The sequence below is a fragment of the Cucurbita pepo genome, chromosome 5 (assembly GCF_057944985.1).
Source record: "Cucurbita pepo subsp. pepo isolate OVF chromosome 5, ASM5794498v1, whole genome shotgun sequence".
NCBI classification, from domain to species: Eukaryota; Viridiplantae; Streptophyta; class Magnoliopsida; order Cucurbitales; family Cucurbitaceae; genus Cucurbita; species Cucurbita pepo.
Genome location: NC_141802.1, coordinates 16,855,506 through 16,881,212, shown reverse-complemented (window position 1 = coordinate 16,881,212; position 25,707 = coordinate 16,855,506). Strand labels below are relative to the sequence as shown.

At 36.7% G+C, this 25,707-nt stretch overlaps 6 protein-coding genes and 2 non-coding genes across 10 annotated transcripts; 5 read left to right on the top strand and 3 right to left on the bottom strand.

The window, feature by feature from the left end:
• Positions 1-893: 893 nt before the first annotated feature.
• LOC111795131 (adoMet-dependent rRNA methyltransferase spb1) lies at positions 894-6,576 on the top strand. The gene is made up of 11 exons (XM_023677389.2): positions 894-1,474; positions 1,849-1,896; positions 1,978-2,136; positions 2,261-2,307; positions 2,435-2,591; positions 2,679-2,740; positions 3,438-3,627; positions 4,312-4,401; positions 4,498-4,640; positions 4,740-4,866; positions 5,346-6,576. The coding sequence occupies exons 1-11, from the start codon at positions 1,001-1,003 to the stop codon at positions 6,363-6,365; spliced, it is 2,517 nt and encodes an 838-aa protein (XP_023533157.2). The 5' UTR covers positions 894-1,000; the 3' UTR covers positions 6,366-6,576.
• Positions 6,532-8,516, bottom strand: LOC111795132 (phenylcoumaran benzylic ether reductase POP1-like). The gene is made up of 5 exons (XM_023677390.2): positions 8,216-8,516; positions 7,810-7,944; positions 7,430-7,667; positions 6,910-7,113; positions 6,532-6,811 (listed from the first exon to the last, which is right to left on the bottom strand). Exons 1-5 carry the CDS (start codon positions 8,396-8,398, stop codon positions 6,645-6,647), a joined length of 927 nt encoding a protein of 308 aa, XP_023533158.2. The 5' UTR covers positions 8,399-8,516; the 3' UTR covers positions 6,532-6,644.
• Positions 8,517-9,533: 1,017 nt separating this feature from the next.
• PE11 (pectinesterase 11) lies at positions 9,534-11,462 on the bottom strand. 2 transcript variants are annotated; one of them, XM_023677385.2, is made up of 4 exons: positions 11,254-11,462; positions 10,295-10,646; positions 9,925-10,160; positions 9,534-9,812 (listed from the first exon to the last, which is right to left on the bottom strand). In XM_023677385.2, the coding sequence occupies exons 1-4, from the start codon at positions 11,400-11,402 to the stop codon at positions 9,626-9,628; spliced, it is 924 nt and encodes a 307-aa protein (XP_023533153.2). In that variant the 5' UTR covers positions 11,403-11,462; the 3' UTR covers positions 9,534-9,625. The 2 variants fall into 2 exon arrangements, with proteins under 2 accessions (XP_023533153.2, XP_023533155.2); XM_023677387.2 differs by having other exon boundaries at positions 10,295-10,643.
• Positions 11,463-12,278: 816 nt separating this feature from the next.
• LOC111796286 (U2 spliceosomal RNA) lies at positions 12,279-12,475 on the top strand. The gene has a single exon (XR_002815331.2). It is a non-coding gene; the product is annotated as a U2 spliceosomal RNA (small nuclear RNA).
• A 1,081-nt stretch (positions 12,476-13,556) lies between these two features.
• On the top strand, positions 13,557-13,639 carry LOC111796300 (small nucleolar RNA U30). The gene has a single exon (XR_002815345.1). It is a non-coding gene; the product is annotated as a small nucleolar RNA U30 (small nucleolar RNA).
• Positions 13,640-15,518: 1,879 nt separating this feature from the next.
• LOC111795128 (uncharacterized) lies at positions 15,519-17,199 on the bottom strand. Its single transcript, XM_087123683.1, has 6 exons — positions 16,914-17,199; positions 16,595-16,846; positions 16,385-16,519; positions 16,227-16,301; positions 16,022-16,150; positions 15,519-15,933 (listed from the first exon to the last, which is right to left on the bottom strand). Exons 1-6 carry the CDS (start codon positions 17,121-17,123, stop codon positions 15,787-15,789), a joined length of 948 nt encoding a protein of 315 aa, XP_086979809.1. The 5' UTR covers positions 17,124-17,199; the 3' UTR covers positions 15,519-15,786.
• Positions 17,200-20,492: 3,293 nt separating this feature from the next.
• Positions 20,493-22,417, top strand: LOC111795118 (uncharacterized). Its single transcript, XM_023677367.2, has 4 exons — positions 20,493-21,134; positions 21,228-21,314; positions 21,445-21,512; positions 22,184-22,417. The coding sequence occupies exons 1-4, from the start codon at positions 20,517-20,519 to the stop codon at positions 22,311-22,313; spliced, it is 903 nt and encodes a 300-aa protein (XP_023533135.2). The 5' UTR covers positions 20,493-20,516; the 3' UTR covers positions 22,314-22,417.
• A 556-nt stretch (positions 22,418-22,973) lies between these two features.
• On the top strand, positions 22,974-25,164 carry LOC111795127 (uncharacterized). Of its 2 annotated transcripts, none has more exons than XM_023677382.2 (3): positions 22,974-23,105; positions 24,621-24,805; positions 24,920-25,164. In XM_023677382.2, the coding sequence occupies exons 2-3, from the start codon at positions 24,632-24,634 to the stop codon at positions 25,010-25,012; spliced, it is 267 nt and encodes an 88-aa protein (XP_023533150.1). In that variant the 5' UTR covers positions 22,974-23,105; positions 24,621-24,631; the 3' UTR covers positions 25,013-25,164. The 2 variants fall into 2 exon arrangements, with proteins under 2 accessions (XP_023533150.1, XP_023533151.1); XM_023677383.2 differs by having other exon boundaries at positions 23,041-23,190.
• Positions 25,165-25,707: the final 543 nt, after the last annotated feature.

Below are 25,707 nucleotides of genomic sequence, written 5' to 3'. Positions count from 1 at the left end.
ATTACGTATCACGAGATGAAAGTCGATGCATGATTTTGAATGAGAGAGTGAAGTGAGGAATACTCTTTCTGGCTCTGACTCTTCCAGTCCGGTCTCTGAATGTTACTTCGAAAGTAGCTATTTCAGCTTCGATCACTCGAATTTTCGATATTCTTTTTTATTTATCATCAATTTGAGCAATGTTTGGCTTAAAATTATTATCAAAATGAAGAATTGTATTTTTTAGTACAAAATTAATATCTAAATATTAAGATTTTAGAGTTTTTATTGTACTTTATTAGTTTCTATAATAGTTACAACTAGGGAGAGATTAGGTTTTCATAATGATATTTATTATTATTATTATTATTATTATTTGCAATATAAATTTAATAAATTATAATAACTTTCTAAATTGTCTAATTTGTAAAGCGAAAAAAACTTATTAACCAATTAAATTATATTAACACGTCATTATATTCTATTTTGTTTATAAATATATTTGGTTCTTAAATTTTAATGAAAATAATAATTTAATTAGTATACTAAAATATAATATTAATAATTATATCGTATAGCAATTTAGTCTTTAAAATTTTTAAAACTATAGTAATTTAATTTTTACTCCAATCCCTAATAATTTTGATTTACATGGATAATTATTTCCGTAACATATTAAATTATAACATATTAAATTTCAATGACTAAATTATTACAAATAACCATTTAATTATCTATTTTATGTTTTTTAAAATTAAACTCATATATAAAGTATATATCATAATTTCTTTATTTTATTATATTATTGTTAGGAATATTTTTAAAATTTAAATGTTTGGTAAAAAGAAAAATAAAAAATAAAATAAAATAAACCAGCAAAACCCCAAAACCCTGAAGCGGTTCACTGTGTGCGCGAGCCTAATTTGGAGGACCAATAAAACCCTCAAAACTCTCACTCTTCTCCAAAACCTAAAGGCCTCTCAGCCCATCGCCGGCAAACCCTCCAACTCCCAATTCCGCCATGGGCAAGGTCAAGGGAAAGCATCGTTTGGACAAGTACTACCGCCTTGCCAAAGAACATGGCTATCGCTCTCGTGCCTCCTGGAAACTCGCCCAGCTCGACTCCAAATACAACTTCCTCCGATCCTCCCATGCCGTCCTCGATCTCTGCGCCGCCCCTGGTGGTTGGATGCAAGTCGCCGTCGAGCGAGTTCCCGTCGGTAGCCTGGTTGTTGGAGTCGATTTGGTTCCTATTGCTCCCGTTCGCGGTGCGCTCGCTATTGAGCAGGATATCACCAGGCCGGAATGCAAGGCGAGGCTCAAGAAGATTATGAACGAGAAAGGATGTGCTGCTTTTGATTTGGTCTTGCACGATGGGTCGCCGAATGTTGGTGGAGCTTGGGCGCAGGAGGCTATGAGCCAGAATTCGTTGGTTATTGATTCTGTCAAATTAGCTACTCAATTACTGGCTCCTAAGGGTACATTTGTTACCAAGGTGGGTTTTCTCATTTCTTTGAGTCTTTCAATGATTCTTTAGTTAGTTTACAATCAATCAAGTCCCAGGTCTATCGTGGTTCTCAATATGAAATCTTAGGATACTTCCTTTTTTGATCATATAATGAGTTAAGTAAATTTTGTTCTTTCATTTTCCTTTAGGTTCTGCTTGCAATTTATTACATTCATTGATGAGTGGAGATATTTTTTTGGTCCTACATCTGTTTACTTCTCAAAACTCTAAAAGTAGACCTGAGATGAGGGATTTAGAATTTGGATGTTAATTTTGAGCTAATTGGGCTGTACTGGTGTGGTTGAGCTCTTACTAGTAGACCATTTGATAGTGTGGTTGTTTATTTGCTGTTTCATTTTCAGGTTTTCAGGTCACAAGATTACAGTTCTGTCCTATATTGTCTCAAGCAGGTAAGTTTCCACAATAATCTGATGTCACGGCCATTTGTTACTGTCTATCTGATATTTGTATGCATTTGAATGGTGTTACAGTTGTTTGACAAGGTCGAGGTGGATAAACCAGCAGCAAGTCGATCTGCATCTGCTGAAATTTATGTTTTGGGTCTTAGGTATAAGGCTCCTGCAAAGATCGATCCTCGTCTTCTTGATGTGAAGCACCTATTTCAAGGATCTGTAGAACCCCAACGGAAGGTAATTGTTGCAACATTCAAATCGAGCTAACAATTTACACATGTGTTGTCTTATTCATGTACTTGGTTTGGATGCAATTCAACATTTCGTTAATATGTTAGTTAAAATTATTTTTTATGTGTAGGTTGTGGATGTACTTAGAGGAACAAAACAAAAGAGGCATCGTGATGGGTAATCCTTGATCTTTTGGACATGTTTATGTGTTTATTGTTTGTTTATGCTCATGTTTGACTGTTGATCATCTGTCATCTTTTTGCCAGTGAAGGATTGTTCATTTACTTCTTTGTTGTGATGCTAGATACGAAGATGGAGACATGACTCTTCGGAAAGAATCTTCTGCATCTAATTTCATCTGGTCAGATTCTCCTCTTGAGATCCTAGGAACTGTTACTACTATAACTTTTAACGATCCTGCTTGCTTGCCGATTAAGGATCATGAATTAACAACTGAAGAGGTATTGCATATTTAGCATTCGTTATTTTTTTCAAGGTTTCAATCATCAGCTGGAAACCTTATTTACTAAAAGCCTATTCTATAACAGGTTAAGACACTGTGTGATGATTTGGGTGTCTTGGGAAAGCAAGATTTTAAGCATCTGCTGAAGTAAGATTCATACCCTAGATACTTGTATTTAAGTCTTTTGATTTATTATTATTATTTTTTTTTTTGGGTATCTTTCTAAATGATATTTATGTTCCTATAAATATAGGCTAATTTGTATTTCAGCCCTTGAACTTCTGCTTGATGTAATGCAGTCTTTAGATGTTGGATAGGATTAAAATCATGACTTCTTTGGGGCATCAAAATTTGAACTTTTCAGTTGCTGGTCTTATGCTCATTTGTTTGGTTTGAATGCACACACAGCAATGAACACACTCGTTCCTAGGATATCGAATTCTTACAATGAATAAATCAACTATTTTTAAGGAGTATGGATATAGATATTTATTAACTAGTTTAAGAACTATCTTTGTCTGTCTTACAAAATTGGCCCCACATGTACCCATAAATATTGCCCCCTCCTAACAAAATTATTGACTTCTCATGGTAGCCCTAGTAGCCTTTATTGTAGTCTTCATAATCCAGATTGGGGGTGATGCATTCCTATCATAGACGTAGGGCTGCGTGGGGCTATATATAATTAGGCTTATGGTTAAGTATTGTTCACGTTTTGTTTCGCCCATCAGGGCCATATAGTGTGGACTATAAAGGTTGATTTACTGTAATGGTGGTTATGCAATTCTGTGACATTTCTCTGATAACTTCAAGATTTTGAAATCTATTATAATTCATCATTTAGGTGGCGATTGCACATAAGAAAGGCATTATCTCCCAAGCAAAAGGTTACGTCCACTTCTGTTAATGATGCTGAAAATGAGGTTAAGCAAGATGAAGATGATAAATTACTAAACGAGATGGAGGAGCTGACGTATGCTATGGAACGGAAGAAGAAAAGGGAAAAGAAGCTTCTTGCAAAAAGGAAAGCTAAGGTTTGTCATCTTGCAGAGTTCTCTCTCTATTTCCTGCTCTCTTTGGGTTAAGGCTTATAGACAATTATGTATGGTGGGCTTTTACATCAGAATTGTTCAATTGATTTCAATTTGATGCTTGTTTTCTTTTGGAAATTTTGTCTGCTGATTAGTATTTTTGCACTTAGGAATTGTACTATTTACTATATTATATGGAAAAGGAATTAGGGCATGTCTCCTTACAGTATGGGTGTCTTAATATTAGATTTCTACAACTGTCTACTACATGCTATGCTTTGACTTGAAAAGGGAAGTGCATATTCTTGTAAGTGGTAACCTTCCCGTTGACTTGTGATATCCCACATCGGTTGGGGAGGAGAACGAAGTATTATTTATAAGGGTGTTGAAACCTCTCCCTAGCAGACACACGTTTTAAAAATCTTGAGGGGAAGCCCGAAAGGGAAATCTTAAAGAGGACAATATCTGCTAGCGGTGGGCTTGAGCTGTTACATGACTTGACCACAAATTGTGTAAGATGAGGTTTCATCTTTTAACGAATAGCAGGATAGAATTAAAGTACAGGTTGGTCAATCTAATATTGGGTTATGGAATCTTTTTCTCCACCAAATAAAAATACTGAATATGACCGTGCCATCCCTAATCATTTAATATCTGATCGAGTGGCTATTTTTCTATTTCATAAAGGACAAAGCTAGGAAAGCGTTGGGGATGCAACTAGATGTCATGGACGATGGTTATGTTGATCACGAGTTATTCTCTCTTTCTAACATCAAGGTATACTTTCACTCCCTGCTAAACTGTTGTTTTCTTTCAACATTGCAAGTCTTCTAATCTTTGTCGTAAATTCATTTGCGATTGTATGTTAACCAGGGTAAGAATGATTTAAGAGTCGTTGATTCAACTGAATATGATGATGATAATGATGAGATGGGAGAACAAGAAAATGGTGTAACCAAAGAGGAAAACCATGGGTCTTCAGATAGTGATATTGACTCTGATGAAGAGCGCAGAAGGTTTTTTCTCCCTCTGCTTAATTCTGTTAACTTTCAGGATGAAGCAATGATTCTCTGCTTTTTGTTACTTTGTGATGCATAATGATGCTCCTCTTTCAGGTATGATGCACACATGGAGGAATTGTTGGACCAGGCTTATGAAAGCTTTGTTGCCAGAAAAGAAGGAAGTACAAAGCAGCGAAAACGTGCAAAAAAAGCCTATTCTGATGATGCCGAGCTGCTTAAGGTATGAATCTCTAGTGGTGAGGGCTTTTAGTGATAGCTAATTCTATTTATTATATGCCCACTGTGAGATCCCACATCGGTTGGGGAGGAGAACGAAACATTCTTTTATAAGGGTGTAGAAACCTCTCCTGAGCAAACGCGTTTTAAAAACCTTGAGGGAGCCCGAAAGGGAAAGCCCAAAGAGGACAATATCTGCTAGTAGTGGGCTTGGGCTGTTACACCCACCGAGTGTGCTTGCTTTTGTTCTTTGATGCAGTTCATGATTTCTAGTCACTGGTTTGGTTTTTCTTTGGGACGATTGTTGTATGCACGTGCAATGTCCATCTTTCTATTTTCTATAGATTACTCGTTCATTTGGAAGTAGGAATTATAATAGGTAGCTTCATTCAACCATCATTCATGTGTTAGTAGAACGTCACACGATGCATACATATATAACCAGTGATTATCATCCTCACGTCGGAGTTTGGCTGTCTGCAGGAGGATGAGAATGGAGGTGATGGTCCATCTGATTATGACTCTGATGAGAACCTGGTAGATGAGGATAAGAATCCACTGATGGTATCTCTTGATGATGGTGGAGTGCCAACTGAAGAGGAGATCGCAAACAAGTGGTTCAGTCAGGATATTTTTGCTGAAGCAGTAGAGGATGGAGATTTGAAGGAGTTGGTGGATAGCGAAGATGATATGCAGATTGATAGACCAAAAGAAAAAGCTGCTGTTTCCAAGGAAGCCAAACCAAATATTTCAAAGAAAGAAAGAGAGAAGTTGAAAACTTCAACAAATGCAAGAGAAACTGATAAAGGAGACGATGGATTCGAGGTAGTCCCTGCCCCGGCTACGGATTCAAGCGATGATTCATCTTCTGATGAATCTGAGGATGAAGATCCTGGCACAAAGGCTGAGATATTGGCATGTGCAAAGAAAATGCTGAGGAAAAAGCAAAGAGAGCAGATTCTTGATGATGCTTACAACAAATACATGTTCGATGATACAGGCTTGCCCTCGTGGTTTTTGGATGAGGAGCGAAGACACCGACAGCCAATAAAGCCTATAACCAAAGAGGAGGTTGCTGCAATGAAAGCACAGTTTAAGGAAATTGATGCCCGCCCTGCTAAGAAGGTAGCTGAAGCTAAAGCACGCAAGAAACGAGTTGCAATGAAGAAACTCGAGAAGGTTCGCAAGAAGGCAAATTCCATCTCAGACCAGGCTGATATATCAGATAGATCAAAGAGGAAGATGATCGATCAACTCTACAAAAAAGCAGTACCCGAGAGACCCAAAAAGGAATTTGTGGTTGCAAAGAAAGGAGTTCAAGTCAGGGTTGGAAAGGGTAAAGTCTTGGTCGATCGACGTATGAAGAAGGACATGAGGAAGCATGGAATGAGCAAGCAGGGAAAAGGTTCAAAGAAGGGAAAGGGAAAGAACTCCAAGGCTCCAAGAGGCAAGGGAGGACCTGCTAAGGCTTCGGGGAAGAAGGGAAGAAATGGAAACAAATGAAGATGGAATACAAATGAAGCATTCTCCCAATTTAATATCTCTCGTGCAAAATTTTGTAGTTGATTCAATTTTGATAATTTTTCTTTTTCGATCAAGAGCTATTTCTTGGAAGTTCAACATAGCTTTAACTTAAAAGTGCATTTTGTAGTAACAGATGAATGATAAGTTATTATAATCGCTAAGTGGATAAGACATTAATTATCATTCTAAATATCATGTATTTCTCATGGTTGTTGGATTATGAAACAAACAGCTGCGTACCCGCTAATCGTTATTTCTCTAAACAAACTGGTCGAGGTATTCTTCCACAGTTGTGTATTTAACATCTGAGTATAGCTCTGAAGCTTCCACTCCAAATGATGGTTCAATCTCAAAGTTGGTATGATCTCCCTTCACAAATGCAGTATGACTAATAGCCAATACTGTGTTAAGTGGAAATGGAGCCTCTGCAAAAGAAGATAAGCAAATACCAATATGTTTCAGTCTTTGTATTTAAGAAGGAAGCATGGTAGAATTGATAAATTGTTGTTTTGCCTAAACCAACCTTGTATGTTCTTCAATAGCTCCTCTTCAGGAACGTAGATCCGTTCAAGAGTCGTGCCAATTTTTTTCTCCCACAGCGAGACTAGCTCGTTAGTCGAGTAGATGTCGGCAGGAGGCCTAATGTACAAGATCTTATTGAGCGTTCTTGGATCCTCGATGGCTCGGATGGTGTACGTGCCAATGTCTTCTTCCTTGTTGTAAATCACTTCAGCAAACAAGCAGACACAAAATAAATGAATAGTATGAGGTGCTGCTGAAACCAAATCCACTTCTCCCTTCAAGAAATTGGTCATGGATGAAGATGCTTCATATTGCAGTCAATTATGCATTAACATGTGGGTATGTTTGTAGAAGTTTGTGATTAAAAAGGTTAAAAAAAAAAACCAATGATTCACTAATATCTATTGGGTTTCTAGGAATGTGTTTATTTTGGGACTCCATTCAGCTCAAGAAAAGGAGATTATAGCGTTATGCAACAGAACAATCCAGGAACTCATGAGATTACAATCAGCAAATTATACCTTTGGGACTTCCATCCCCAATGATTTTGACTCTGTCTCTAGGTGGATCGGTGGCTCCTGGCTGACAAAAGTTGCGAAGAAAGTAACCATCGAAGAAATTGCATACAACAAACGTATGGGGGATTCCCTCTGCTTCAATAGCCCTACGAATTTCAGCCTTAGCAGCAAACATTGATTTTGCCGGCTCCACTGCGTGGACACGATCCACATCGTTGCCAAATTCTGAGGGTAAGAATCTCTGTACCAAAAACATTTTAACGCTAAGAAATTTCCAAACACAAACTCTCCCAGCAGAATGCTTCTGGCAGTAACGATAATCAATGGCAAACACATAGAACAAATTTGGTAGGAAATGATAGTAGTGGTGAAATGAAGGCTACCTTCACATTACCAGCTTGTTTGATAGCAGATATGATCTTATCTTGATTGGCTAACAGAGTCCGACCAACGGTGGATATCACCACATCAACTTGCTTTATTGCCTTAACCAGACTCTCATTGTCGAAGATATCGCCCTGCTCCAATTTCTCAGCGAATAAGCAAATCGAACATTATTACTTCCCAATACTATAACATGATCATCAGTATATACATCATTATTCGTTTCAGAGAAACCAAACAGAAAACGACCACTTCGAATTCGACCGATTTGAACTAAAAACCTACTTCAGTTATTCGGGAACCGTATTTCACATTTCACATTCCAGTAATCGATTCATTGATCCTCCAGAACATTTTCAACAATCAAACAACAAAATCCAGAGAAATAAAGGATAATGAACTTACGAAGAGGAAATTGACTCCCAAGCTCCTGAAATTATCGATAATCGAAGACTTGGCGGAGTCAGCAAGCGTGGATTCCCGAACCAATGCATAAGTTGGATGACCTGCTTTGGCGCTGGCTTCTACTATAAACTTTCCGATGTAACCAGTTCCTCCGATGATGAGAACCTTGAGCTTTTGCGCCATGGGACGAAGATTTACAGCGAATAAAAACCTGATCGGAGCTGCGCCGGTGAACCGCAAATGGAACGAAGATGATGCTCGTAGATCCTTTCTCGTTGTATCAAATCCCAAGTGCAAAATTCACGCTCACATATATATATACTTTTATTTTATAAATTTTTAACTAATTGATAATTGAGGTATATTTTAATTGATAAATTAAATAATATATATTATATTAAATAATGGTCATATTATCAATAATTAATTTTTTTAAATACAAAAATATGAAAACTTAATTTTTAAAAAATCTCTTATAAATAAATTACTTTAATTTTTTTTTTCTCTCTCAAAAGCCAATAAATAAGATGAAATTAAACTCTTAAATTTTTTAAATTTTATATTTTCCATTAATTAAGTTTTTTTTTTTTTTAATATTTGAAATTTGGGAAGAGCTTTATTGGGGGTTATTTTGGGAAAGCATTAGGTAAAATGTATTTATTCCGAAAAATTGATTGAATTATTAATTAAATTTAGTAGTTAGTGAATATAGAGAATTTATTAATTTAACTTAATTTCAAATTTAGCTTAAAATTAAAATTTACAAAAATGGCCTTGCCTTGTGAGGAGACTTGTGGTTGGTGGGGAAGGACAGCCGCCGCCGCCGCCGCCGCCGCCTGATACCTTGGTCCACCATGGCTAACTTCAAAAATCTCTTTTTGTGCATTCTCTTCCACTTATCTATATCGAACAACCCTACGTTTCAAGTTGAAGGTAAAAAACACTTGGGTTTGGTATGAGACGTTTGGTTCGGTCGGGGTATGGACATAAGGACATAACTTCTGATCACAGCCGACACCCATCATACCAAAATGGAAAAGGAAAAACAAGGCCTTAAGTCAAATTAGAGCTTGACTCGGTCACTCTTTTTTCTTTCCTTACAAGTAGGAAGCACGCCCGTTGAGTGCCTTGTCGTGGTTTTACTGTGGTTGCTTTACGGATAAACTGGTTGAAGTATTCTTCCATTGTTGTACATCGAACGTCTAAGTAAAGCTTTGAAGTTTCCACTCCAAACTAGTCAAATTATCCCATTATTATTAAAAAAAATTAATAAAAATATATCGTTAAATTTGAGACCAATTATAAATTGACACATGTCTCAAATTTAATTTGTATCTAATTTGAATAAAAATTAATAGTTTTATTACATTACGATAAGAATTGAATATATATTATTTTGTTCCTCTCTTACTAGACAATGGTGGAGGAGCTCCTCTTGAAATGAGACGGAGCAGGTCGGAGCCAACCTCGACCGCCGATCATGTCTTTCGTGAAGAGTTTTGCAGCCTCATCCGTCGAGAGGCTGCGCGACCACGCTACTCTTTTTGCTCTGTTCGCCCCTGGTCCGTAGCATTTGTATTCCCCGTAGAACACCGTTCTATATGTTATGCAACACAAATTCATCTTTAGATTCAAAATCTCATACGAAAAAAAGGATAGAAATCACAAAACTTCGCAGAGATAGTATTTTAGGATCGAAAAAGTATTACCTTTGCTTGGTGTGATCTCCCCAGTCATTCCAGCCCTCCGGCACAATAACGTTGCTCATATGAGTGTAGCCGAACACAACTCTTGAGCAATCCCCCCATGGCCGTCCAAGAAAAGTCGATCCACTTCCTGTAATTTTGCACCCCAAGAACACGAACCCAGTGTTCTCCGCCACTGTGTTACGGTGCTGTGCCGTCATCGCCCCGCCTCTCTCCGACGTTGAGTGCAAATGACACTTCTGCAAACAAATATATTGTTACAGACATTTATTATTAGAGACAAATATATTGTATCCATTTATTACTCTTACTATTTATTACTCAATTGGTTTTAGCAAGAGTGTCTATGTATCTCTAAAAAAAAAAAAAAAACCTCGTAGAGAGAAGCGGCGTTTCCGCAGATGAAATCGGTGGCGCCTTCGATGTAACAGTTCTTGAAGTAGTGTTTTCCGATGTCGTCGAGAAGGGTGTCTTGAAAGGATATGATCCGGCAGCCGTAGAAGGCGGCTCTATCGGCGGAGACCCTCAGCGCCACCGCAATGCCGGTGGTGCCGTATGTGTTCTGGATGGTCAGAAAACGGCCGACGAAGTCCGCGGCGAAGATAGAGATGGCCGGAGATTGAAGTAAATCTCTTCCTTGGTTCCATGTGATTATGGTGTCGGAGGCTTTGCTGCCGCTCAATGTTATGAACGGCTTGTCCTCCGGCACCACAATTTTCTCCCTGCTCAAAAAAAAAATAAAAAAAATAAAATACGAGTCGATCGAATTGACCCGACAAAAAATATAGCAACTTGAACCGACCCAGATTTTCGAATTTTCAAAAAATAAACCCGACTCAACTTTTATGGTTTGGGCTAGGTAGTCTGGGTTCATCGGGTTCTCGAATCATGTGAAGACTCCTATTAAAAATTTCAGCATTCCGAGACTTTTAAGTTCTTAGGAAGAGTCATACGAAGCAGCTTGACTCACATATGGTTCCCAAGTCAAGCTCTAGAGGGACTCAGGTCATCACGTATTAAATAGCCCGTCATCAACTGGAAGTGGGCAACGTGATGATGAATTATGAACGGTCATCATCTTATTTCGACTTATCCAAAATGACCAAGACTAATAATAATCCTAACTAACCTAAGAGCTACCAACCTAAACATAATCTAATTTAACGAAAGTTTTCTCTCGATATAAACTAACAAAAACACGAAAATACAAAAATCGATGCATGAAACATGAAAGAATACCGAGCTAAAAGAGGTTAAAGAACGAGGATTATAAGCATGGTCTAAACTCGAGCATAACTCAACGAATTAAAGCGTATAATTCGAAAAACAAACCTATAAGTTCCGGGTTTGATCCAAATGAAAACGAGTTCATTGTTTCGGGATGGAACAGAATCAATGGCTTCTTGAATCTTCCTAAAATCTCCCTTTCCAGATTGGTCTACCCTGATCAGCCTGGCAGTGCTCATATCTACAGGAGCCATCGCTATTATTCAAAGAAATTTCAAAATAAAGCTTATTAAAATCACCAAATTAATTCAATTTCAAATTTCCCCTCATATATATATATATATATATATATATATATATATATATATATATATATATATATAATTTGTAGCTTGGTTTAATGGCAAAAGGCCCATGTGCCCACGTGGGGATTTTCCTTCAATTCCAAAAATGTTATTTCATTTTGAAGTTTGAATATTTATTTTCTTTTAATAGTATTATTTTTAATTCAATCTTTACTATAAAGTTATAAATTTACAATTTTTAAATAAATTAATGACGTGACGATTTAATAAAACCCATGAAAAAATAGTGTTACGTGTCTTTTTAAAATAATAATTTTGCGATTTTTCATATATATAATTTTGGTTCCAATATAATTATTTTTCTTTTAATGAAGTATTATTCTTATTTTCAATAGGATTTTCAGTCCACTGCTCTATCAATTGAACTATACCGGCTCGGTTGAATTAGATCGTTAGTTTCCGACAATAATTTTTTTAAATTACTAATTTTTATTAAATAATAAATTCAAAAAATTATTTATTTCAAATTTTTATTTTTTTAATAAAATTAAAATGTTAATACGTCGAACATATATATATATATATATATTTTAATATTAAATTAAGAGAGAAAAAGTGGCATTGAAAACGAAAGAAAGAAGCAAAAGAAACGCAGAAAACTGGGCTGATTTCGTGAAGCAACAGGGAAATTATCAAAATTGTTTATTAAGCTATATTTTAAAAGGGCGTGAAGATGAGGAAATGGGTTTGTCCCACATCGGCTAAGTCCAGGAAGCGCGAGGCAGGGATTGGCTATAAAATGACGTAGAGACTTGTGAATAATTCATACCTTTCTCGGCCTTTTAGCTAAGATCAAGTGTAGTATCTGTTCTTATCAGTTTAATATCTGATACGTGGGCCATCGGCCCACATGATATTAAATTAATTTTTCAAGGGGGAGGGCCCATTAAGGTAGCTTGCTACCTGGGTTTTCGAGCGTCGCCCTAGCGTTGCACTACTGCTTGGGCCTTGGCGCACCCCTCCAACATCAGTTCTAAAATCATTATCTAGGGTTTACTGAATTTACGGAGAATTTTATTAACTGATAAGACATTTATGTCGGTCTGTATGGACATGTTCATCGCAGTATAGATTGTTGCCAAAATCTGAATATTGTCCTTGTTTGTGTAGTAAATTGTCATCGTAGGTGACATTAGATGTCATGGATGTTACTCATGGATGTTACTCAATGCTCGGGTTCTTGCCCCAAAGTGACTTAATGACTTCTCGGAGAACGTATTAGATTAGATATTTTAGTTAGATATTTACCAAAAAGGTCCTTGATCCAAGACGTTGGTTTCTAGCTAGAAACATAAATGCTGGTTCATCGTCAAAAGAAGACCGAGTTCAGCCCTATACATTGGGATGAAGCGTAGCCCTATACATTGGGATGAAGCGTAGAGGTCCCTTTAGCTTTGTTGCATCGGAGTGGTTCATCGTCAAAAGAAGACTGGTTCATCGTCAAAAGAAGACCGAGTTCAGCCCTATACATTGAGATGAAGCGTAGAGGTCCCTTTAGCTTTGTTGCATCGGAGTGGTTCATCGTCAAAAGAAGAACAAAACTCCAATGACAAGTACTTCTGCCCCCAATAGCGGAGACTGAATGATCGCCAAATTATAGAGGATACGTTTGAGTGAAGGTATATATATTCAGATATTCTCGAGTGAAGGCATGTTCTTGGGATGAAGGCAAATATATTCCTCCAAAATACCCGAGTAATTGGTTATTGACACGAACCCATCACTAAAAAATTGAAAGAAAAAAAAAAACTAAAAAAAGAAAAAAGAATAAAAGACTTTTTGGGTATTAAATACAAAATTGGAAGATGAAATTTTCCTATCGAGCAATGGGCTGATGGACCAACATGACAACTCTGCTAAATGGGCTTTTATAATATTGGGCTCATGGGCTTTCTTTTTCTTCCATTTAACCCATGGGAATGCTTCTTCTATAAATAGCTCCTGCTACATAACAATTTTCCAAACCCTAAACCCTAAATCGACTCCGCTCTGCAACATCTCCGCCTCGTCTCCTAATTTTTTTGTGCGTGTTCATGAGAAGGCTGCGATGATGATGTTTTCATATAATCTCGTTAATCCGATCTCAATGTGAGGATAAACGCTTATCCATTCTTTTATATCTGAGCGCCTTCTCTTTCTTTGAATTCAATTTTTGTTGCTTTACTGTGTTTTCTGAACGTTTCAAGCATTTGGCATGGCGGAGTAATTGGATCCATTCTATTCCGTCGTTTTTTTTTTCTGATTTTAATTAACCATATACGTTTTACTGTGTTCGTCATGATTCTATTCGTCAATTCTAGATCTATTCTGTTCGTTTTATTTTGTTTTTCGAATATGTATTTCTATTTCAAATTTCGGTTTTTGATTCTCTCATTAACAGTTTTTTACAAGGCTAAGTGCTCTTTCAATCCTTTTTTAGTTTTAGTTTTAGTTTTTGTTTTCTAATTTTTTGTTTAGTTTCAGTTTTGCTCTCTTCAACTTTGTGTAGGAAATCTTTAAAAAAATTAATACAAATTCATTCTTATAAAACCTTCTTACTTAGATGAGTATTGTAGTACCAAAGGAAGTTGAAAGAACAGAAAAAAAAAACTGTAAAATATTTTTGAATAATTAGGATCGATTTTGGTATTGTTTCAAGATCGGCATATCTAATCATGGATCGAAAAAACAATGGGATAGAATCTATTTGGTATTGCGATCGATTTTGTATTATGTATTGCAATGAATTGACTCTTTTCCTGGTCGATCCATGGATCGAAATATGATATCATCTGTCAAGTATGATATCAACTATCAGGGTGTGAGATAGAATTACTAGTCATATTCCTTGAAAACGACACTAACCATCCCAATAAATTGAGACAAGATAAAAAGGTTTAACTAATAGAACAGCTGCATACATTAGAAGAATAAGAAGAATGATACAACGGGAGAGAATTCACATTCCGTGGCCTGAGAGTACCACTGATTCCACCTTTTGTGATTTGTTTTGTGGGTTAGGGTTCAAATGAGAGTAATGAATTGGGTTATAAGTTCAGTCGGTTACTGATGGAGAAGCTCCGGAGACGACTCTTGAACCAAATTCAAAATTTATTTACAGAGGCCAAAGATATTGATGTATATATATATCAAAATGCAACAACACTAAACCAAAACCAAAACATAACCTTTAGGGTATTTGACTTCTAGGTTTGGGTCAGAGATTAAAACGAGTTTAGGTTTGTAACATCTAAGAAAAAAATGGCACATGAATGAACTATGAACACATTCATTCATAAAATACTTATCCCACATAGCATTCTTGTAAGACGAATAAAATCTTGATACTAAATTATGATATTATGAATGTAAGTCGTGAAGTGAACGGTATGATTTAGCGAAGGGGTAGGCATTTGGCATATAGATAAAGTGGAAAAGGGAGAGAAGATAAGGTGAGACCCAAAATTTGGGACCAAAGAAAATGAAAGGACAAGACTATCTTTCCTCATCCATTGCCCCAAAAACACACATTCAATGAGATCTCTCCATCTCTTTCTTTGCTCCTCTCATCCATTTATTGACAAGTCTCCATCTTTTCCTATAAAACAATAACAAATTTATTCATATCTTCTTTGAAATTTAATTGCATTTCCAAACTAGAGACAAATAAACTATTCTTCAACTACCCACAAACTATCTATCTTCACAATTAACCTTTTTTATCTTCTTTATTTACTCTCAGGTTTAGAATTTAGATTGAAATTTGAAATTTTGGATTTGGTACCTGATGGCTTTTGTAATCCATTGCATTGCATCCACTTAGATCAAGATTTAGAATCTAGATTTGACACCTAACAGTTTAGGCATTCCACTACATCTAATGTGACATGATAATATCAGTCTAGGCATTCCTCTTCCCAACCTTCTAAGAGTTAAGACTGCCACTTCAAACCAACTCGAGCCATTTTATCACATGAGTAGAAATTTTTAGGTCACATGACATAGGATTGTTCTAAGCTAAACACATTTAACTTTGAAGTTTTTGTGATTGAGCCACTAAAATAGTACATATCCCTTGGTTGGGGTCTTATTCACGTATCCCTTGGGGTTATTCAATATTAATTTTATTAACACAAATAAAAGAGATGGCACTAACTTACCTTCTATCAGTATCTCTAGTTAATTTACATAAAAGAGAGGAAATTGAATATTTTGAATTCCATCATGAAACAGTCGTTGGATTTGAATGTTGCAACATTTTAACTCTCTTAAAATGGACCGACAACTTTGTCGTCTATAAATGTTTCCTTTCATCTTCAATGCCTGGATATTGCTGCAACAGAAAGCTCGATAGCGACAACAATGGCGGCCCTCCTTCTTCAAAGCTCATACTGCAAACCCTTTGTAAGTCATCTCCCCAAGTTGAACAGAGCTCCAAATGCTATGAAACAAACAAAAAAAAAAAAAAAAAACCATTAGAAAAAACAAAGAATTTGAAACAGAGAAAAGAAGTTGAAACAAGAAATTACAGTAACAGAAGCCGAGCTGATCAATGGAGTTTGTGGGTCTGTTACAGAACTTGAGCTGATTCCAAGCTGATTATTAAAGTACGATGAAGAAGTAGCCGTTTCCGGCGAGATTTCGGTCGCCGGAAACACCTGTAAAACATAAAGTTTTCAGCTAAAAATTCATATCTTTGTCCTTTTCTTGTCGGAATGATTATCTCTCTCTCACCTGTTTACACAAAGGGTCATCCACATTGATGAAATCGAGTCTCAGATTCGTAGTGGCCAGCTTCATGGATAAGAACTGCTCGAAATTGAACGAAAACTCAAAAATTTTCAAAATTTTCAAGTAATTGTTCTTGAATTCAGTTTAAAATGAACAATCACCTCCACTTGTTGCTGAAGAGATTGAACATAATTTATAATTTCATCCAGCATTCCAGCTTTTCCTGCAATTTTGTTACACCCAGGTACCAAATTCTGCAAATACTTCATTCTCTCACTTATCTTCTCTCTCCTCGCCTGCCCATATAAAATCTTCGTCAATATTTTTATTAAAAGAGGTCAGATAATCGAATCTCTGGAGTTGATTCTTACTCGTTCTGCGAGACTATGGCTATCTGTAGCTTGGCCTGGACGGGCTCTTACATGAACGCAATCAGAAGCTCTTGAACTCTGTTTCGACGTCTCTGTTTCCTCTGTTTGCTCTGTTTTCTCTGTTTCTTCTTCTTCTTCAATATTTGGTTTGATTCTTTTGTCAGATTCAGCATTACCCAGTTTGGATTTCAGTTCCTTGTTCTTGTTGGCCTTTCTCTTCTTCGGAATCTCTCCGACCGCCACGGAGTTCGCCTGCATCAAGATATGAAAAAATGATTAAATGGTAAAAAGTTTAAACTTTTCTGGGTTTGGAGATCACCTCCGGCGGTGGCGAACATGTCACGGTGGAGGAGAACTCGTACTTGGTCAACTCAGGCCAACCTCCAGGTGCAAGCAGATCCTGAAAATCATTGACCCGGCTCGCCGGATTCGAGATTGGCGACAAGCTGTGACAGTCACCGTGGCTTCGCCGCCATTTGACTGGAGTCCTCTGTTTTTCCGACATTGTCATCTCCGACTTCAACAGCATCTGGCCGGCCGGCAACCCGGAAAAGTTAATGGGGTTTGGTTTTTTGTTGAAGAAAGTGAATAAAACGGATGAGATATATAAATAAGGGAGGAAGGAGGAGGAGGAGGGGAAGGGCGGCAGTGGCACCGAAATCTGACAGCAATGGCCGACGTTAACACACAGAGAGCGGACGCCATGGGCGCTGGGGCCGGTGACATGACGGCCACGTGGTTATGTGAAAAGTTTTTTTTTTTTTTTTTTTTTTTTTTAATAAAAAATATTAAATTTAGTCTGAGGAGATGTTTGTGGTAAATTTTTTAGATATTGTCGGGTTTGGCCTGTTTAGACGTTTTCACACTCTTACAAGGAATGCTTCGTTTCCCTCCGATCGATGTGAGATCTCACAATCCACCTCCCTTGGGAACCCAACATCCTCACTGCACATCCCCGGTATATGAGTTTGATACCATTTGTAACAGCCGCTAATAAATATTATCCGCTTTGGCCCCTTACATATCACCGTCAGCCTCACGGTTTTAAAAAGTGTATGCTAGAGAGAGGTTTTCATATCCTATACGGAATGTTTCGTTCTCCTCTCTAATAGACGTGGGATCTCACAATCCACACCCTTGGCAGCCCGGTATCCTCACTGGCACACCGCATACGTGTCTGGCTATGATACCATTTATAACAACTCAAGTCCACTGTCAGCAGATATTATTTGTCCACTGCCAGCAGATATTATTTTAATTTTTAAAAATGAAAAAAAAAAATTGAGATAATTATCGACTTATCATAAATGACACGTTAATTTTATTAGCTAAGCTATACTAAAACCGAGACAGGTGGAAGGATAGAAATTATTTCAAAGACTAATTTGAACCCAAATTATATATTATGTGAAACAAAACGGGACAATTGCACCTGAGCTTACATGAGCCGTCATCACCGTCTATTGAAATAAAAGATTTTAGTATAGAGCTTTGAAAATAAAGTAATATGAAACGACGTTTCAAATCAAGTAATAAAAATTAATTGATTCAAAGTATCGCACCTATTTTGAGGTCGAATCTCTCTAATTATGGGTCTCGATCCCACCTTTTAAAATAAAAACAAAAACGAAAAGTAATAAGGGATTAAAAAGTTCAATTGTTTGGGCTAAAATTTATAAGATTTAACTTCATCGTTAATAAACGAATGGAGAAGTCGGAATTTGAAATTTGGGGATGGAAAAGGACGAATGGAGTATGATAACATGGTGTGTTGGCCAAGCCTTTTGGTTTGACAACTGCTTTTGGACTACAAAAAGAATACAAACGACCTCGTTGAAGACCGGTGTGCTCAAAACATTCGATGAATATCTAATCAACTCGACTCAATTTACGGGTCTTTGCGGGTGATCTGTGCTGTTTCCCTCTCGACGATGTAGCTTATCCCCCATCGTCTCATTGGCCGACCTTTACGTATGTTATTTTGAGATCATATCTAGTATTCAAAGTTTGCCTCAATTTAGTACCTAAACAGTGCTTTACCCTTAGATGTCCAATAACGGCGGTGCCTCAACGCATTTCGGGGAGAACCAACTAGTTCTGAGTTCGAGCTGCATTTCACCCCTAACCACAACTCATCCACTGATTCTTCAACATCAATCGGTTCAGACCTCCACCTAGTCTCACACAAGTTTTATCTTGGTCATGGATAAATCATCTAGGTTCGGGTCCATAAGCAGTGACAATTGCCCATGAAGATTCATTTTCGCTACGGCTCTGGTGGGTTCCCTTAACCAAACCATTATCTATGAGTCACTGGCTCATTCATCAACGGGCATTATTTATGAGAAATTTATCAAATCATAGGGACTGTTACGAGATTTCATCGATGAAATTCTAACTTTTTCGAAACTCTTCTCACAGTCCCGAAACTAGGTTGACTCGGCTTTCGAAAACGAATTCCGAAAATTAAAGTAATGAGGATGGGAGAGGACATGCATCCACCATCCTCTAAGATCTCCCATGATTCAAAAATAATAGAGTTATTTCCAACTACTTTTTTATTTTATTTTATTTTATTTTATTTATTTATTTATTATTATTATTATTACATCAAATGTGACAAAGATCTTGATTTAATAATTGGTCCTATTGTAATAAATATTTAAATGAAGGAAGAATGGCACAACTCACTTTATTGTACAAACCAAGATTTTTGCTTGCATTCATTACCAGCGATGGAAGTTAGATCAGGTCGAGTCGAGACAGTTTTTAGACTCAATTCAATTGTTCGAGTTGTAATTTTTTTTAATTAAACCAACCCTTATTAAATAATGAACCTAACCGAACTCAACCCAACCCAACCTCACCGTAAAATATTTGGGTTGGGTTGGGTTAGTTCTGTTGGATGATGAAAGTCCCACGTCGGCTAATTTAGGGAATGATTATGAGTTTATAATCAAAGAATACTATCTCCATTGGTACGAGAACTTTTGGGGAACCCAAAAGAAAGTTATGAGAACTTATGCTCAAAGTGGACAATATCATACCATTGGTAACGTAAACTTTATCTGATAAATTTCATGTCTTATAGATATCCCTTTCCATCGCCATCGAGTGGTCCTAAGAGGAACAAGGAAAAAAAAACCTAATGATTGTTGTTGCCTTGTTTTTCGGTGTGTCTGTTTCCTGTACAAAATAAATGAAAAAAAATCAATTCATACTCTTAAACTTGTCGTGTATCAATTTTTACCATAAATTTGAATTTCATCAAATTATAGTTTAAACTTAGTTAAATGTGGTAATTTTTATAATCATTATAAGAAAGGTTTCGTTTCCCACTCCAATGGTCTAATGTCTGACTCTGATACTATATGTAACGACCTAAACTTTCCACTAATAGATATTGTCCGCTTTGGCCCCTTACGCATCGCCGTCAGTCTCACAATTTTAAAATACGTCTACGAGAGATTTTCACATATAAAATATATTTTGTTCCCCTCTCCAACTAATATGAAATGTCTAAAAAAAAAAAAAAAAAAAAACATTAATATCTCAACTCTCATGCCTTTGCTTTTGGCTCCCCCAAAAGACCTCATCCAAATGGAGATAGTATTACTCACTTATAAATGCATGATCTTCCACTAAATTAACCAATGTGGGACTCACTCCCAATAATCTTCAACATCCTATATTATAAAAATACAATAATGTACATTTAAAAATATTTAAATATTCTTCCATGCGATTCTTGGTACATTTATATACATTATATTTTCTATCAAATGGATATTTTAATTTAATTTTTTAAAAATTTGTCTAATTGACTTTGGAATAAAATTACATTAAACTAATTCATAATTGATTTGGTTTAACCTTCAAAATTATTCTTCATTTCTCATCGATTTAGAGAATTAGAGAATCCATGGCGAACATTTTCCACGTCTACCACCGGGTTCTCCGGTGGCTAATGAAGGTCGCCGGAGTCAGGCAAGAACTGGTCCAGATACAACCAGGAACCACCATGAATTTCTGGGTACCCACCAGAAACCCGAAAAAAAACCCGAATCCACCGGTGGTCCTACTCCATGGATTCGCCGGCAACGGGATCATGACGTGGCAATTTCAGGTGATGAATTTGGCCAGAAATTACGCCGTCTATGTACCGGACTTTCTCTTCTTCGGCGTGTCGGTGACGGACCGGGCGGAGAGATCGCCGGAGTTTCAGGCGGAGTGCGTGGTGAAGGGGCTGAGGAAGCTGGGGGTTGAGAGGCCGTGCGTTTTGGTGGGGTTTAGCTATGGGGCAATGGTGGGGTTTAGGCTGGCTGAGATGTACCCGGATTTGGTGGCGGCGATGGTGGTCACGTCGGCGCCGACGGCGTTGACGGAGTCGCTCAGCCGTGTGGCGCTGCAGGAGATTGGGTATAAAAGTTGGTCGGATTACTTGATTCCGAACACGGTCAACGGTGTGAAATCCTTGTTTGAAATTGGTTCCTTTGACTTTCCGGCGCTTCCTAATTGGATAATGAAACATTATTTGAAGGTATTTTTATTTTTTTTATAAAATTAAAATATATTATTAATTTTTTAAAAAAGTTTAGAGATATTTTTTAAACAAATTATAAGATCGTCACAGGCTATGGTTAAGTACAGAAAGGAACAAGCAGAACTTCTTCGAGCATTGGTTGTACCGGATGATTTTACCATCTCTCAATTCCCACAGGTTTAATTTAATTTAATTTTTTATTTTTATAAAATTGAGGAATATATATATATATATATATTTATTTGGTTCATCAAGAATTTAATTTCATGTTTTTTTTTTAATTTTTTTGCTCAATTTATTAATACAGAAGATGCATATCATATGGGGGAGAAATGACAATTTATTTAATATGCAAATTGCTTACAATATGAAAGAGTAAGTACTCTCTCTCTCTTTTTTAATTTTTTTTATTCTTAATGTTATTTAATCTATCTTTTTATTTATATATATATAAGTCAAGCATATAATATGGTTATGTTGAAGGGAAATGTCGGGTCTGTGAGAGTCTCACATCGGTTGGGGAGGAGAACGAAACACCCTTAATAAGGGTGTGGAAACCTTTTCCTAGGAGACATGTTTTAAAGTCTTGGAAGTCTGAAACGGAAAGTCCAAAGAGGACATTATTTGTTAAATGTGGGTTTTGGCCGTTACAAATAGTATTAGAGCCAAACACCAGACAATGTGCCAACGAGGTCGCTCTTCCCCGAATAGGGTAGACACGAAGCGGTGTGCTAGTAAAGACGCTGGGCATCGAAGGGGGTGGATTTAGTAGGGGTCCCACATCAATTGGAGAAAGAAACAAGTGTGACACTGGGCTCCAAAGGGGTGGATTGTGAGAGTTCCACATTGATTGGGGAGGAGAATGAAACATCCAAGGGTGTGGGTAGATGCCTTTTAAAGCCTTAAGCGGAAGTCCAGAAAAACCCAAAGAAAACAATATTTGCTAGCCGTGGGTTTAAGCCGTTACAGAGACGATAAATTAAATTTTGACATTTTGTTATCGGATTTGAGGTTTGATAATAAAAAATTTGGTGGAAATTACACAGGCAATTTGGAGGAGAAACAAGATTGGATTGCATAGAAAAAGCAGGCCATATTGTGCCAATGGAGCGCCCATTCATCTACAACAAATGCCTTAAAAAATTTCTTCGTTCCTTGCAAACTCATCAACAATAAACATTCACTATATGTATTTAATTATTTCATTTCATTTTATTTTATTTCAAAAAATTATTAATTTAATATGTGTTCGGGTAAAAATGACAATTCCCATATCAAATTTGGTGCGCGTAAAATGTATCATTACTTTATGTCGTATCAGCTGTTCATCATATTTTTGTGTCTGATTGAATTCTAAACTGGATTAAATTATCGAATGTAGACTAACTTTCATCGTGCATGTGGTTTGGTTATTTTTTTAAAAAAATATTTTTTGTAATTATTTCTCTAAAATGATGTGTTTGAACGTTTTATTAAAAGATTTTATAATTTTTCTTTTGAATTTATAGAGATGATTATCTTTCAAACATTTAATTCATAAAATTATAAATTTGTACCCGTGTAAATTAATATTTTTCAATTAGAATTTAACAGAGAGTATATATAAATATAATTGTTAGTTCGTCGCTTAATTTATTATTATTATTATTATTATTATTATTATTATATCTATTCATATACATATATGAAAAAGAAAATAATTACAAATGATTATTTTAAAAGAAAATGAGTAATTGGAAAGTGTACGTAATTTTCAATTTTTATTGAAATATTCAAATATTTAAAATTAGAAATCTAAGCCCAAGCCCAAATATTTGAGTAATTGGGCTGGACCGAAGCTATTTGAATAGACGGCCCACTTCAACTTTCGTGTTCCAACCAACCGCCGCCATAGAAAAACCCAGAAATCTCTCGTCTTCACCGGCGATCAGTTCAAAGAATTGGGTTTCGGCACATCTGGAGAAGCGGGTAACATTTCCTGTTTTATTTGATGTTTTTTTTCTCGATTTCTCTTTGAGCTGCCGATGCTTTTGTTAGTACGGCCGTAGTCGAGGTATCATCTATCTTGTTTATGCTGTGTTGCTGAGCTTTATCTCGTTAGGTCATGGCCGATAATCTGATTTTGGAAACAGATAGCCGTAATTCGAACTGGATTTCTTCTGTTCAAGTCCATTTTGCTTTCGATTTTTGGTTATCGCGAAGAATATTCACTGTTTGGCTTCCGATTAAATTGTTTTTCACTTTATCGGAAGTTGTTTTGTTTAGGATTATTAGAAGGGAATCTCGGCGTAGATCAAATTTTTAGGATTATTGTATCACATATTTGTTCTTAGGAAATAGTTGTAGCAGTGAACAAAGATAGGAACAAACAACTGATGAGTAATTCAAGAGACAACAGTAGTTCCCCTAATTCGAACCCTTTTGCATCTCACTTTCCCTTTTATGATCAAATACAATGAACTTGCATATACATTCAATACATGAACTTACCCTCCTCTTGTCCTTTTACTGTCTCTCTGAAGAACTACTGAGGGTCTGTCAAATTGATTCTGTCACTGATATTGGTTTAGAAAGAAGCTTTCATGAGATTAGCCTGTTTCCTTATGTCCGTAGTAGATGCATTTTAAAAACATCGAGGGAAAGTCCGAAAGGAAAAGCCTAAAGAGGACAATATTTGTTAACGGTAGGCTTGGGCTATTACAAAAATAATCTTCGGTCATGGACATTTCAAGAAACATAATAAGGGATGCATTGTGACGAACGAGCATCCTTTACCTTGACAAATTTCCACATAAACTTTGCAGTGCTGAAGGAGTGAAGGTTTTCTTGTTAGTCACCCTTTAGCTATCAGTCACAACTTCACCAGATATGTGGTTCTACATTCTTTCTTCTCTGCTTATGTTGAATGAATTGAAACTAGGTTCCGCTTAGCTTAATTTGTAATAGACCTAACCCACCACTAGCATATATTGTTTTTTTTTAGCTTTCTCTTTAGGGTCTTTCCCTCAAGGTTTTAAAATGCGTCCACTAGAGAGAGGTTTCCACACCCTTATAAGAAATGCATATATTGTTTTTTTTTAGCTTTCTCTTTAGGGTCTTTCCCTCAAGGTTTTAAAATGCGTCCACTAGAGAGAGGTTTCCACACCCTTATAAGAAATGTGTTGTTCCCTTCTCCAACTGATGTAAGATCTCACAATCCACTCCCCTTGGGGGTCCATCGTCCTCGCTTGCACATCGTCCTGTGTTTGGCTCTGATACCATTTGTAACAACCCTAACCCACCACTAGCATATACTGTTCTTTTTGAACTTTCCCTTCAAGGACTTCCCCTCAAGATTTTAAAGCGTGTCCACTAAAGAGAGGTTTCCACATCTTTACTAGGAATGTTTTGTTCCATTCTCCAACCAATGTGGAATCTCACTTAACTTTTCTCGTTACTCGTGGCTCTAGCTAATTTATTCCTTTTGTCTTCCTTTCAAACTAGGTTCAAAACCAATGGAACAACAGAAAGAAAAACCATCAGCTGCAGCAAACCCACCCATCCCTTCTTGTCGAAAGAAGAAAAACGAAGAAGCTACATTCTTGGAGGACTTGAAGGATCACATCGACGAGTTCATTCACGCATCGATGGACGAACACAAATCGTGCTTTAAGAAAACCATCAACAAGGTATATACTTCCAATTCCTTCACTGTGCATCTAAAAGAAATAATCATGTTTGTGATACATGTGGTGGATGTGTTCATCTAATGCTTCCAAAAACTCATTTGACTGGGTACACAGATGTTCCGTATGTCTAAAGTTGTGGCAGATAAGAATTCAGAGACAAGTGGAGTTGAGAGCTCTCTGCCTCTTCGAACAACAGTATCAGAATAAATTCTCTTTTTTCCTCTGTTCTAGGATACTCTCTCTCCATCTTCAACCAAATCCTTGTACTTTGGATCTTTTGTTTTGCTTTATTTCCACAGTTTATACCCATTGTTACTTATTTTTCTTTTTTGATTCTTAAGTTCTTGTTTATTTCCTCAGGCGCACGTTTTTTCTTTGAGTTCAATCATTAAACTATCGGCATTTGAAAGGGTAATTAGGAAAGTGAAAATTTAGCTATTGCCTTCGAGATGAATCTCTAGATCTGTTAATATCGGTTATTGCATGTAGACTATCGAATATTTGAACCTTTGGTCCCTTGACAGCCCGAGCCCAAGTAAGAACTCTAGACGATGACCATTTTTTTGTCCGAATTAAACATGAATCTTTCAATTCATTTGGCAACATCTTTGTGTATTGCGTCTTTGCTTCAATCTAGGTCAACAAAGTCGACTTCTTTTCATGCCGACTCAAAAAGGAGAGGGTAGCCTTTGCTTGACTGATTTATCGGACAAGAGGACGAGATGTGTTAAAGCAATAAATATCATAGGTCTACATAGATCTTAGACTCAGTTATGAAGAATTCCTTTCAACTATTAGTGAAAAATAACGAACGTCACAGGTCACATGACTTAACACAATCACCTATTTACCTCGTAGAATCAAATTTGAAGACCAGAGATAAAAGAGGCAGCGGATTCATA